General features: G+C 41.7%; 1 protein-coding gene across 4 annotated transcripts in view; it reads left to right on the top strand.

The window, feature by feature from the left end:
* Window positions 1-13771, top strand: part of TENM2 (teneurin transmembrane protein 2) — a 1365678-nt gene that overhangs the window by 1306380 nt on the left and 45527 nt on the right. For all 4 annotated transcript variants that reach the window (XM_033927365.1, XM_033927364.1, XM_033927366.1 and 1 more), the window contains 2 exons: window positions 4123-4298; window positions 10523-10758. In XM_033927365.1, coding sequence (XP_033783256.1) covers window positions 4123-4298; window positions 10523-10758 — 412 coding nt within the window. The remainder of the gene's footprint in view (window positions 1-4122; window positions 4299-10522; window positions 10759-13771) is intronic.

The raw sequence follows: 13771 nt of genomic DNA, 5'->3' as shown, positions 1-13771 counted from the left end.
CACTGATTCAGCCAATTAAAAAAAAAATAATAAGTTTGGAACCTCAGTCACAAGGGGGCACCCGCTCAAACTCAGAGGAGGGAAATTTAGTGGTGACACCAGGAAGTATTTCTTCACAGAAAGAGTGGTAGATCACTGGAACAAACTTCCGGTGCAGGTGATCAAGGCCACAAGCGTGCTCGACTTTAAGAATGAATGGGACATCCAGTGGGATCCCTACGTGGGTCGAGCAGCACTCAGACTTAATGGGGTGGGTCAGTAGAGTGGGCAGACTTGATGGGCTGTAGCCCTTTTCTGCCGTCACCTTTCTATGTTTCTACCTAAATAGGATGCTGGCCGTAAGTGTTATTTTATAAACAGTGTGCAACTCAGCTCTGTGTATAGAAGAGCGCTCCATGCTGATTTTTTTTTCTGCACCCAAATGTGGTCACCACGTGCTGAATCAAGTCCCATGTGTGCTTTATGCGTCTTTATGAAATTACTCCACTGAAATGTAGGAACTTGCTCTGAGGTAGGTTTCGAGGCCTGCCTAAGGGCTTCTTCTATTAAACTGCACTAGCAGTTTCTAGCGTGAGGAGCTGCGCTGAGCCCGCTGAGTTCCTATGAGCGTCGGGAGCAGCGCGGGCCATTCAGCGCGGCTCTCTGTGCTAGAAACTGCTAGCGCAGTTTAATAGAAGAGGGGACAAGTTTACACAGATATGCAACGCCATCCAGCCTCTGTCCTGGGAATTGCCTACACTTTGAAGACATAGAAACATAGGTGATGCATCGGGAGCACACACTTTTCGACTTCCATATCTCCAGCCAGTGTTAGAAACCTCTATATTCGTTCCAAAAAATCTGCATTATACACACAAAAAAGCTTGTAAAATGACCCCCAATATGACACTTCTAAGCAAGAAACGTAAAATAAACAGAATATAAAGCAGAATTTGTTCTTTCGTGTCTCCTGGTCAGGCACAATATCTGTCAAACATTATTTACAATGTTTTCTATGGGCTGTACTGGCACTTACTGAAGAAACCATCTCTCACATTTTAACCTTCACACTTAGTACCTAGTTATTACTATATATAAAAAATGTTACTTTCCTTGGACTCATTTCAAAATGAGATCTCTTTCATCTCCATTTTTACTGGATTTAATTAAACTTTAATTAAAAGCCATGAATAAAGCAGACTTTGGATTGTAGTCCAAGACAAGTATTACTGTAAAATATTAACTCTAATATGCAGCTAGGGCTGACGCTGTCACCTCTGGTCCTGGAGACAGGGTGACCTTTGGTGCTCTATGACTATACCAGAATTATTAATGCCAACTACAGCCTTCTCAAGGCCAGTAATTACATGTCCTGAGCATAAAGGAGGAAATTTAGAAAGCCATTTATCTACATAAAATTGTGGCTTATGTTTGAAAATAGCTTAAATCATAGGCATCGGAATGGGGGGGAGGCCTCAGGGGCCATGGCCTCCCCCAAAATTAGCGGTCGCCAGTAGGTGCCCACTCTCCCACACATTTCCTGACATTGCACTTTATATCTTCAGAGCAGGCCTGCCCATCCTACTTCCAAGGGCAAGGCCTGTTCATTGACGCTGCATGGCGGCTGTCCCGAAGATTTAGCATCCTGGGTTCAAATCCTGCACTGCTCCTTGTGACCCTGGGAAAGTCACTCAGTCCTCCATAGATAGATTGTGAGCCCACCGGGACAGACAGGGAAAATGCTTGAGTACCTGATTGTAAAACCACTTAGGTAACCTTGATAGGTGGTATATAAAATCCTAATAAACTTGAAACTTGATTTAAAGTACAACACTGGGAGGAGATAGGAGGTGAAGTCAAGTGCTGGTGATGGACCGTGCCACAGGATTCCTCTAGGGCTAGGGCGGAGTCCCCCAAACCAAACAACATTCCACTGCCTATGGCTTAAATAGCTTATTATTAAACTGTTTGGTCTACATGCAGGTTGAAGAATGCATAAGGAGAGCAGCTCTACAAATAAACATAATTTTTATTTTATTTTTAATATTTATTGATTTTCAAACTTCGATAGTGCGATACAAAAGGTAAATGAGACAAACTGCACAAAACACACTATTCACTATACAATTATTACATTAAACAATCATTTTCTGTCATCCTCATCTTCATTCTTAATATAATAATACATATGATGTAATTACAAATTATAAATAAATAATTTAACTATTCAAAATACATTTCCCTCTCCCCCCCCCCACCCTCCCTAGATGTGTAAGGAAATCTAATGATAAAGAAAGAAACATGACCCTTATTATAATGCAATAAAATTAGTCAATGGACTCCATACATCATTGAAGGGTTTACTAGTCCCTAAACGTTCCACCATCATCCTTTCATACTTATATGTGGGACACACATTTACCCACCAAAAAGTGAAATTGATCCTATCATGATTTTTCCAATTTAAATTACATTAATCAGCGCTCAATTGAACGTGCCATTAAAAAACAATTAATTAGCTGGAAACCGCCTACTGTTTCAAGGTAAGTGTCTATACCGAGGTGTCTACTGGCAAGTAGGCATGATTAGGAGTGGATTTGGTGTAGCATGACTAGACACCTATCTTAGGTGCACTCATTTAGGCCAAGGGAACCCTGGCCTTTATGGCAGTGCATCTAAGGATTCAACATCTACCAATACCCAAGAACACTGAGGCACCATTAGGTGTGATTCTATAAACGGCATGAAGTTGTTGATCGAAAACCGCACCAAATGGTGCCTAGGAATTTAGGCTTGGATGCACTAAAATAGTCGTTAGGACCGTGTGGGTCGCTGTAGACCAATTTTTTGTCCGATTTTAAAATAGTGATTGATTCTCCAATGACTTTGCAGAGGTCTGCTGTAATCCCACCCCGCCAGTCATTGGAAAACTAACTTTGATGCATACGCAGAGCCAGTAAAGGAAACCCGAACAACTGAACCATAGGGGAAGCCCTGAAACAGCCTCCTGCCATTCAGCTGTTTGGGGCAGGAAGCCTTTATTTTTATCCTTTAATGGACACAGATGTACATGTGCTACCCACACACAATACCTGTCTCCATTAAAAAAAAAAAAGTTGTGCCACTCCCTGAAATGACATTCCACCCCCCACCCCCCACCCCCAGTGATGCCCCAAATTTAATAAAAGAGACAGGAGGGATGCCCACTCCCTCCTGCCTCGGTCATCAGGACCCCTCAACACTCCCCCCCCCCCCCGCAAAGATCATGACCACCCGGACACCCTTCCCCCCCCCCCCGGTGAAGTTCAAGCACCCCCCACCCCGGACACCAGCCACAGACCTCCCCACCCACAAAGATTCTTGGCAGGAGGGATGCCCACTTCCCTCCTGCCTCTGCCACTCAGCTCCCCTCATACCACTCAACCCACCCCTATACCTTATTTGGAAGAAAAGAGCAGGAGGAATGCCCAGTCCCTCCTGCATCAGGCCTGCCTCTCCACAGGGGAGGGGCCAAAGGCTCCTTAGCCAATCATGACCTTTGGATCCTCCTAGTGTATCCCAGAATGCATCGGGCAGGGGCCTAAGCCCTTGATTGGCTCAAGTATCTATGGCTCCTCCCCATGGCATTTATAATCAATGATAGATACCCTCTACTACTACTACTACTACTACTACTACTACACAAAGGAGAATAGCGATATGATCCTTGGGGTGGTATTCTGAAATCTTTTCCTTTGTTAGGCATTGAAAGTATTCAGTTAACCTTGTGGGAATCTGGTTTATAGTGGGTTGACAAATATTATTCCTCCCACATATACGGCACGTTGCAATTGTACATGATAAATATTGCATGCTAAATTTTAGAGAATAGCAACTAGGTGCGGTTATGTGCATAAATCCAAATTAGTGTCAATCAACTGCAATCAATGCCAATATTGATTGTGCCAATTATGGCCTAATTAAAGCATCACACGCAAAACTGATAGTATGTATGAAAATCACATATAAGGCTCATGAATTTGCATGCAGAGATTAGGTGAGCAGTTGCAAAATTATTCTTAAGTTCAGCAACGTGCTAACCTGCTTTTGACGTGAGTTTGAAAAGCTGTTAACGTGCATTTCCTCCCACTCTCTTTTTGAAAGTTATGACAGTGAAGGCCGTCTGACCAATGTAACACGTCCCACAGGGGTGGTGACTAGTCTTCACCGGGAAATGGAAAAGTCCATCACCATTGACATTGAGAATTCCAACCGAGATGATGATGTCACGGTTATTACCAACCTCTCCTCCGTTGAAGCCTCCTACACTGTGGTTCAAGGTAAGCTTAAAAAGGAATCTCTAGAGCCACAGTATTTATCTTATGCAACAAGAACAAAAGTTTCCTTTTGTGTTCCATCTACAAAGTTAAGTCCATAATGTGTTACTTTCAGACCACCATGTCAACTCTTCTCCATGGATTCAACTCACCCATGGGACTTTTACTTATTCTCATCATAATACGCACAACAACCCCATCATAACAGTGAAGTATTTCTATGAATGCTTGTTTAATTAAGTATTTCAACAATGGAGGAAAAAGCCTCAGACCTTAAGCCACAATGAGCATCACCTAACAATTTCTGTGGCTGAAACCAACTGACCGCATTGCCAAAAAACTTTCATCAAATGTTATGCAAATAGAAAAAAAAGAATTAAATTTAACAAGTGTGTGTATATATATATATTCTAGTCTTTAAGCCCGTTACATTAACGGGTGCTAGAATATATGTCTGTCTTTTTTTTCTTTCTTTCTGTCTCTCTCCCCCTCCATTTCCCTGTGTAGCGCTGTCTCTGCTTTCCTCCTCACTTTGCACTCTCCAGCTGTAACATTACTGCCTCGCTTTTTCTCCTGCAAGCATGTCTGCTCTCTTTCTCATCCCCAGTCTCTTTGCCTCTTCTTGCAGGGGTCTCTGCTCTACTTTCTCTATGTGTTCCTTATTCCTGCAAACCTCTATGCTGTATTTTTTCTCTGTATGCTCCTGATCTTGTGTTTCCCTGTAGGTATTTATTCCTATTTTTTTTCCTTCTTCAGTCTTGGCTCTTCTTTCTCTGAACATTTCCTACCTCAGTCTTTCCAGTTTTCTTTCCTTCTTCAGTCTCGGCTCTTCTTTCTCTGAACATTTCCTACCTCAGTCTTTCCAGTTTTCTTTCCTTCTTCAGTCTCGGCTCTTCTTTATCTGAACATTTCCTACCTCAGTCTTTCCAGTTTTCTTTCCTTCTTCAGTCTCAGCTCTTCTTTATCTGAACATTTCCTATCTCAAATTTTCTTTCCTTCTTCAGTCTCAGCTCTTCTTTATCTGAACATTTCCTTCCTCAGTCTGTCCAATTGCAGCTCTCTTGCCCTCTAAGCCCCTGCTGCAAGTGGCTGTGCATGTCTTCTCTCCTGCTCCCCTTCCCCGACAAACCTGCGACTCCAGCAGCGTGTGCAGCACTCTACACACGCTGCTTCGGGGCCTTCTACTGCCCTGATTTACTCTGGCACGTCCCTGATGACATCATCAGAGACGCAGCAGAGCAAATCAAGGCAGTAGAAGACCCCGAAGCAGCATGTGTAGAGTGCTGCACACGCTGCTTGAATCGGAATCTTTTTTCGGCGCTTCCCTTCCCGCCCCTTGAGGTGTCGCCGCGGCTCCTCTCGATCCCCGCCAGCATCGGAAGCCTTCTCCAACGCTGGTGTGGCTCGTGAGAGGAGCCAACAGGAGAGCAGGATGTCCAGCGCTGGGGTCTAGTCCTTCCGGCGAGTGTAGGTAGGTGCTGGGGATTCGTGCATGCGCACTCCTGCGGCCACAGACCTACTAATCATGGAAGCACGCCGATAGATGTGCGCATGTGCGGCTAGCGTTTTATTATATAGGATATATATATATAGAGAGAGAGAGAGAGAGAAAAAAAAAAAGGGAGAGCTTTACTTAATATCCCGCTTAGATAAAAAAAATTGTCTAAGCAGCTTATATTCTAGATGTGTAGGGAAGAATGTGAGAGGACTAGACAAGGCGGCAAGCAAAAGGGGTCAAACTTCAAAATCAGTCCCCCACTGACAGTGATCATCAGTTTCACCACACGCTGCTTCCAGGTACAAGGACTGGAAAAGCTGAAAAACAAAGTTGCATTCAAAATCACAATTCAAAACAACATCACCCAAAAGGTAGCTTTAAAAGAACTTAGGCCTAGATTCTCAAAACTTTAACGCAATGGGAGAGATGCCCATTCTTTCCTACTGCATCACGAACCCCACCCCCCGCTTCTGACCCCTCTCCCCTGTACCTTTAATTATATGGCTGACTGGAGGGATGCCTACTCCCTCCAGCCAGCTGGCCCGCCTCTTCCAAAATGGGCCTGCCCCTCCCCGGTGCATCCTGAGATGCACCAGGGAGGGGTCTCAGGCTCTGATTGGGCCAGTTTGTTTAAGGCCCCTCCCATAGGGGCCTTATACAACCTAAGTTAATCAGAGCCTCTCTTTTGAAAATGAGCCTGATAGTCTTATTTTGTTGGACTTTTGTTGCTGTTTTTGTTGGTTTATTGTGTTCCATATTTCCTTTATGGCCGTGTCTGAGGGCTATATGCGAAGTAGTCTATAGTTTTACTTTTCAAGGAGATAATTGAGTTTTTTTAAATGTTTTTCATAACATACTTTATTTTTTATTTCAAGTTTGTCCTAAGATTGAGTTTTGAAAAGAATCTGTCATATTTTAACACAGATTTTTTTTTTTTTTAACTTCTTTGCTAATTTTCTTTTATTTCTGGTGTAATAAGATAATTAATTACAAAGTGCAGTGAACTAAAGCTTTGAATTAAACTAATGAGTTGAAATAAAAGCAAAATTAACTTGTAGGTTCACTTTGTTATCATTATAGCTTCACTGTTAGAATTTATTTCATTTTAACTCTCTGGTCCAAGGGAGCCCATTCTCCAGGAACTCCCAAAGGAGGGCAACTCTGGCCCAAGTACCCAGTAGAGGAAGGCTCTCAACCCAAGAACCTTTACATTGTAAAAACTCCATGAACCAGTAATACTGTACTTGAGCTTGATGAGGCATCTCCTGACTTCTATCATTTTCCAAGATAGCAGTATGTGAAGAGGATGTCAGGGAATGCTTTGATAGAACCAGGTAAATATTCTTTGAAAGTGTGAATAAACATGTGGATAAAGGTGAGCCGGTTGACCAAGTGTATCTAGATTTTCAGAAAGCATTTGATAAAGTTCCTCACGAGAGGCTCCTAGAAAATGAAAGTGCCATGGGATAGGTGGCAAAGTTCAGTTGTGATTATCGGATAGAAAACAGAGGGTAGGGTTAAATGGTCATTTTTCTCAATGGAGGAGAGTAAACAATGGAGTGTCGCAGGGGTCTGTACTGGGACCAGTGTTATTTAACTTATTTATAAATGATCTGGAAATTGGAACGACGAGTGAGGTGATTAAATTTGCAGATGACACTAAACTGTTCAAAGTTGTTGAAACGCATGCGGATTGTGAAAACTTGCAGATGGACCTTAGGAAATTGAAAGACTAGGCATCCAAATGGCAGATGAAATTTAATGTGGACAAATGCAAAGTGATGCATGTTGGGAAGAATAACCTGAATCATGGTTACCGGATGCTAGGGTCCACCTTGGGGGTTAGCGCCCAAGAAAATGATCTGGGTGTCATTGTAGACAATATGATGAAATCTTCCGCCCAATGTGTGGAGGTGGCCAAAAAAGCAAATAAGATGCTGTGAATTATTAAAATGGGATGGTTAACAAAACTAAGAATGTTATAATGCCCCTGTATCGCTCCATGGTGAGACCTCATCTGAAGTATTGTGTTCAATTCTGGTCTCCTTATCTCAAAAAAGATATAGTGGCGCTAGAGGTTCAAAGAAGAGCGACCAAGATGGTAAAGGGGATGGAAGTCCTCTCGAATGAGGAAAGACTAAAAAGGTTAGGACTCTTCAGCTTGGAAAAGAGATGGAGGAGATATGATTGAAGTCTACAAAATCCTGAATGGAGTAGAACTAGTACAAGTGAATCGATTTTTCGCTCCGTCAAAAATGATGAAGTTACAGGGAAATACTTTTAAAACCAATTGAAGGAAATTGTTTTTCACTCAGAGAATAGTTAAGTTCTGGAACCCGTTGCCAGAGGATGTGGTAAGAGCTGATAGCGTAACAGGTTTTAAGAAAGGTTTGGACAAGTTCCTGGAGGAAAAGTCCATAGTCTGTTATTGAAAAAGACACGGGGGAAGCCACTACTTGCCCTGTAATGGTAGCATGGAATATTGCTACTCCTTAGGTTTTGGCCAGGTACTAGTGACCTGGATTGGCCACCGTGAGAACGGACTACTGGGCTTGATGACCATTGGTCTGACCCAGTAAGGCTATTCTTATGTTCTTATTATTGGTCTATGGGTGTTGCTGGACATTTGAGAGCTTCCTTATGCCAGGTGCTTTGACCACAGATGCTCTGGGATCTGTGGGTCCTCGATTTGGGGATCCTATGAAGATTTTTAAAAACTTCCCATTTGCTTTCATTAAAGATAATGAAAACTTAAAATTTTACCTTGGGAAATGAAGTTTCAGCTCTGTCAGGGAATTAATAAAGTGCAGTAGTCTCTAAAGCATTTTTGCCAGTTCAGCCCAGATTTCTTTTTGTGCTACAATATTTTGTATATCGGAAGTGATCATAGCATACTGTAAGGGAGTGGGACAAACCCCAACCCACGCAAAGGGATTTTAGAGTCCTGTCTCCTATCCCTCGCAGTTATCTCAGACCCGCACAGCACTCCAAAGAAATCCACATACCACAACATGCACAGTTACAATTCCTTTTATTCCTTATTACTCTGGTTTCCCATGCACCAAATAGACAAGTTATACAAAAACAGAAGTTCTTTAGCACACAAAGCTCACACAAGCGTCTGACAAACTTTACGAGATGCAGCACTGGCAGCCACGGTCAAGGGCACCCGGAAGTGAGCAGATGTTGCCGTGATGACAACACGCTTAAAAATTATCAATACAAGAAGTACAGAGAGATCTTTACAGTTACGGCTCCCCAACTCTGGAACGCCTTATCCCTCTATCTGAGGGAAGAGACCTGGAATCCCTCCTGCCCTTATCTTAGTGGGGGTAGGGGGTCACAGGGGCAGGAGGGGTTGGGTTTCCTCCTGCCTGGATCATATTGGGGGGGGGGGGAATCAAAGGAACAGGAGGGGTTGGGATTTCTATACCGTGTCATCTCCCCAAAAGGAGGTTGAAGCGGTTCACATAAAAATCAATAATCTGAGTGAAAGTAGTTAAATTTGAGAGAAAATAACTGATTAATGAAGACCCTCATCCGACATCCTAGAGAGAAGAAGATAACTGATTTTCCTTCAAACAATTTTCTAAGAACTGTTGAAAGAAGTGTTTTCATAGATTTACAGAAAATCTGGAAGAAGAGAAGAGGGAATGCCATTCCAAATCATTGTAAAAGTATATGAGAAAGATCAAGCAATATATAAGGGTATATTACAGAAAGAGATTTGGCGTCTTCAACGTATTCAAAATGTCGCTATTAAGGTTATTACAGGATCTAAAAAAAATATGACCACGTTACTCCGTTGTTGATAAAGGCAAAATGGCTCCCCAGTATTTCTAGATAAATTGATTATCCCTCATGAACCATCTAGGACACTTAGATCCTCAAGCCAACATCTTCTTTTTGTTCCCTCGCCGTACAACAATATTTTCTGTTAACGGCCCCCACAATCGGGATTTCTTTACCTTTACACATCAGATCTGAAACCAATTTAGAGAAATTCAAAGGCGCCTTTAAAATGTTATTTATTCAAAGATGCCTTTGAACTCTAGATACTCCATCTAGGCCTGCCAGGTACTCTTTTTGTATTTGCTATTTGTCTCGTCCAGTCTCTTTTCTTTTTTTCCACAAAAATTCAGCAGCATAAAATGTGTTTCCTTTCTTGACTTTATTGTAGTTCTTTCCCCCTTTCCATGTATAATCTGTATGGTTTGTCCGTAGTTTGAAGATAACTGTGTTTTAAACTATTCTACCCCTTTGGAGGAGTGTGTGGTGCAGTGGTTGAAGCTACAGCCTCAGCACCCTTGGGGTTGTGGGTTCAAACCCCGTGCTGCTCCTTGTGGCCCTGGGCAAGTCACTTGGTCCTCTGTAGCCCCAGGTACGTTAGATAGATTGTGAGCCCACCGGGACAGATAGGGAAAATGCTTGTAAAACCGCTTAGATAACCTTGATAGGCGGTATATAAAATCCTAATAAAACTTGAAAACTTATTTTTATTAATATTGTACTTCCGTCTAGAATTTTGATAGGCCTGTAATCAAAATTTAAATAAACTGTAATATTACCGATAAAAATATGTGGCCATGCCTAAAATTGGGCGCTTACACTAGTATTCTATAACAGATCTGGCACACAAACATGCCATTATAGAATGCCAGCCGAGTGCCCAAATTTGTGGCTGCTAAATTGTAATGCTTTTGATTGAATTTCGTCTTTATTGCTCTAGATCAAGTGAGAAATAGCTACCAGCTGTGCAACAACGGCACTCTGAGAGTGATGTATGCCAACGGAATGGGCATTAGCTTCCATAGTGAGCCTCACATTCTAGCTGGCACTGTGACCCCAACAATTGGACGACGTAACATTTCCCTCCCGCTGGAGAATGGCTTGAACTCGATAGAGTGGCGACTACGTAAAGAACAAACCAAAGGCAAAGTCACCGTGTTTGGAAGAAAGCTCAGAGTAAGTCTGCCTTCTGCTACCGTTGTAGATTGATTTCTTTTAAAAATGTATAAAACGCTTAAAATCAAAGCAATGTGTCGTTGCAGGCTCCTTTTTTTTAATTCTTTCTTTTTCTTTTGGGGAGAGGACTTCTTCCAATAGCTACCAGGGGGCCACAAGAGTACGGGCCTTTGTCATCTTCTGTGTGTTTATCTGGGGTGGGGAGGAGTTGGGGTTTGGGGTTTTCGTTGGTTGGGTAGGGTTGGTGAACTGGGGGGGGGGGGGGGGGATTGCTGCTTTTGTTTTGTCTATCCTCAAATGTTGTATTGTTGGATGCTGGTTCTTTTGATTTTGTTCTGTTCCATGATGTTTATTGCTTAGCATTCACAATAAAAAAGATTTGAACATAAAATCAAAGCAATGTACAAAAATAACAAACTTATTATAAAGACAAGCCAAATGTACATCGAACAAAATTAACATTAACATATCTAACTTTATGAAGCAGGAGTTCTTACTTCATCTTGCTGCTACACTCTGTCCTGACTTTATGCTAATTCGCATTACTTAAGGTACAATATAAAGCGATTTTATATCTTTAGGTAAGCCACTTTGATTATAATAAAGCGGGATATCAAATTTTTAATAAACTTGGAAAGCTTGGATTTTCTCCCTGTGTCTCTAGTGACAGATACCGACAAACTTGGATTTCAAAGACCGTTTCTCTTGGTACATGATTAGGGTTACTAGATGGCTCCTGAAAAAAGAGGATGGATTGAGATATCCGGATTTCACTTCCATTGCTTTCAATGAAAGTAAAACCCGGGTGTCTCAATCCATCCTTCTTTTTCTGGAGCCGTATGGGTACCCAGTTAGCCCTAACAGACCTGGTCATTTAAATCATTTTGATTATCAGGCCCACCATTTTTATTTTTAGAGAAAATGTTTTCAGTAAATGTGCAGCTGAGATAAATCCGCAATTACGAATGTATCCCAGTTGTACAGAGAGCCAGCTGTGCCCTCTTCTAGCATGTGTGTTCTGTCAAAGCTCAGAATAACAACTTGAAAGAAAAAGAGGAGTCTTCCTTTGCCCAGCACAACGAGAAGCAAAACAAAAGAAAGGCAAAGCCGATGTCACAAGGGATTTTATTGAAAGTTCCTACTGGAAGTCCCAACTAGGATTCTGGTACCAAACTGATAACAGGATATTACTGTTGTATCTCTATTTAGGGTAGTCTTGAAAAAGACCTTTATGAACAGACTGAAAGAAGTACTGACAGCCAAACTTCTAAAGAAACTTGTCGAAGAACTCACAGTGAGAACCGATAGTGTGTAGGATAAGACATGGACAGTAAAGAGAACGCACATTTACTGAAAACACTTTCCCTAAAAATAAAAAAGGTGGGCCTGATAATCAAAATGATTTAAATGACCAGGTCTGTTGGGGCTAACTGGGAATTTTCAACGGCACTCAGTTGGTTGTGCCACTGATAATGCCCAGTTAGTGTTTAAGCCGAAATCAGCTATTTTTGGGTGTTCCAGGGGCGGAGTCAACACTTAGCCAATTAAGATACCTATACCTACTGTATCATTTCCTCTACCATAATCTCCCCAACCCTGAAATGTCCTGTCTAAATTAGATTGTAAGCTCTTCTGAGCAGGGACTGTCTATTGTATGTTAAAATGTACAGCACTGCATACGCCTTTCAGCGCTTTAGAAATAATAAATAGTAGTTGAAGTCCCAAGTATCTAGATAGATCCCAAGTAGCAAAACAGATTTTATACTGCTTATCCAAGGAATAAGCAGTGGATTTCCCCAAGCCATCTAAATAATGGCCTATGGACTTCTCGTTTAGGAAATTATGCAAACCTTTCTTAAACCTTAACGCTAACGGATTTCACCACATTCTCCAGCAACAAATTCCAGAGTTTAAATACACATTGTGTGAAGAAATATTTTCTCCAGCTTGTTTTAAATCTATTACTTAGTGGCTTCATTGCATGTCCTCTAGTCTTAACTAAACTTAAGGTTTAGTTTCGTTTAGTATTTTTGGAAAGGGTGAAAAAGCGACTCACATCTGCCCTTTCCACACTACTTATTATTTTATAGACCTCTGTCATTTCACCCCTGAGCCATCTCTTCTCCAAGCTGAAGAGCCCTAGCCGCTTTAGCCTTTCCTCATAAGGAAGTCATCTCATCCCTTTTATCGCCCTTCTCTGTACCTTTTCTAATTCCGCTATATCTTTTTTGAGATATGTGACCAGAACTGCAGACAGTATTCGAGGTACACACAGAGCGATACATGGGAATTATAACATTTTCATCTTTATTTTCCATTCCTTTCCTGATAATTCCTAACATTCTATTTGCTTTCTTGAGCTGAGGGTTTCGATGTATCCTCAACAATGACCCCTGGATCCTTTTCCTGGGCAGTGACTCCTAACACAGAACCCAGCATCACAGAGCTATAGTTCGGGTTCCTCTTTACCATATGCATCACTTTGCACTTGCTCACATTAAACATTAAACCTTGGCTCCCTCCAATTATTCCGCAAGCAACTGAAAACCTGGCTTTTCACTAAAATGTAATTCTATCCCCCCTTACTCTTCTCTTCTATATATAAGTTCATGTAAACCTTTTTTTTCCTTCTCTTCCTATATTTTAAGTTCTTGTAAACCGTGCCGAGCTCCACATCCGTGGAGATGATGCGGTATATAAACTTAAGGTTTAGTTTAGTTTAGTCATGTTCCATTTTGACGCCCAGTCTTCCAGTCTCACAAGGTCCTCTTGCAATTTTTCACAATCCTCTTGCAATTTAAGAACTTTGAACAACTTTGTGTCATCAACAAATGCATTTATCTCACTAGTTATTCCTATCTCTAGATCACTGATAAATATGTTAAAAAGAAGCGGTCCCGACACTGACCCCTTGGGAACCCTACTATTTATCTTCAAAAAATACCCTTCTCAAAAAACAGACAGTTTTTTGAGAAGGGTATTTTTTGAAGAATTATTTGTTCTTTCTCATCCC

This window comes from Geotrypetes seraphini, chromosome 18 (assembly GCF_902459505.1).
Source record: "Geotrypetes seraphini chromosome 18, aGeoSer1.1, whole genome shotgun sequence".
In the NCBI taxonomy this organism is placed as follows: domain Eukaryota; kingdom Metazoa; phylum Chordata; class Amphibia; order Gymnophiona; family Dermophiidae; genus Geotrypetes; species Geotrypetes seraphini.
This window is presented reverse-complemented; position numbering and strand designations above follow the sequence as displayed.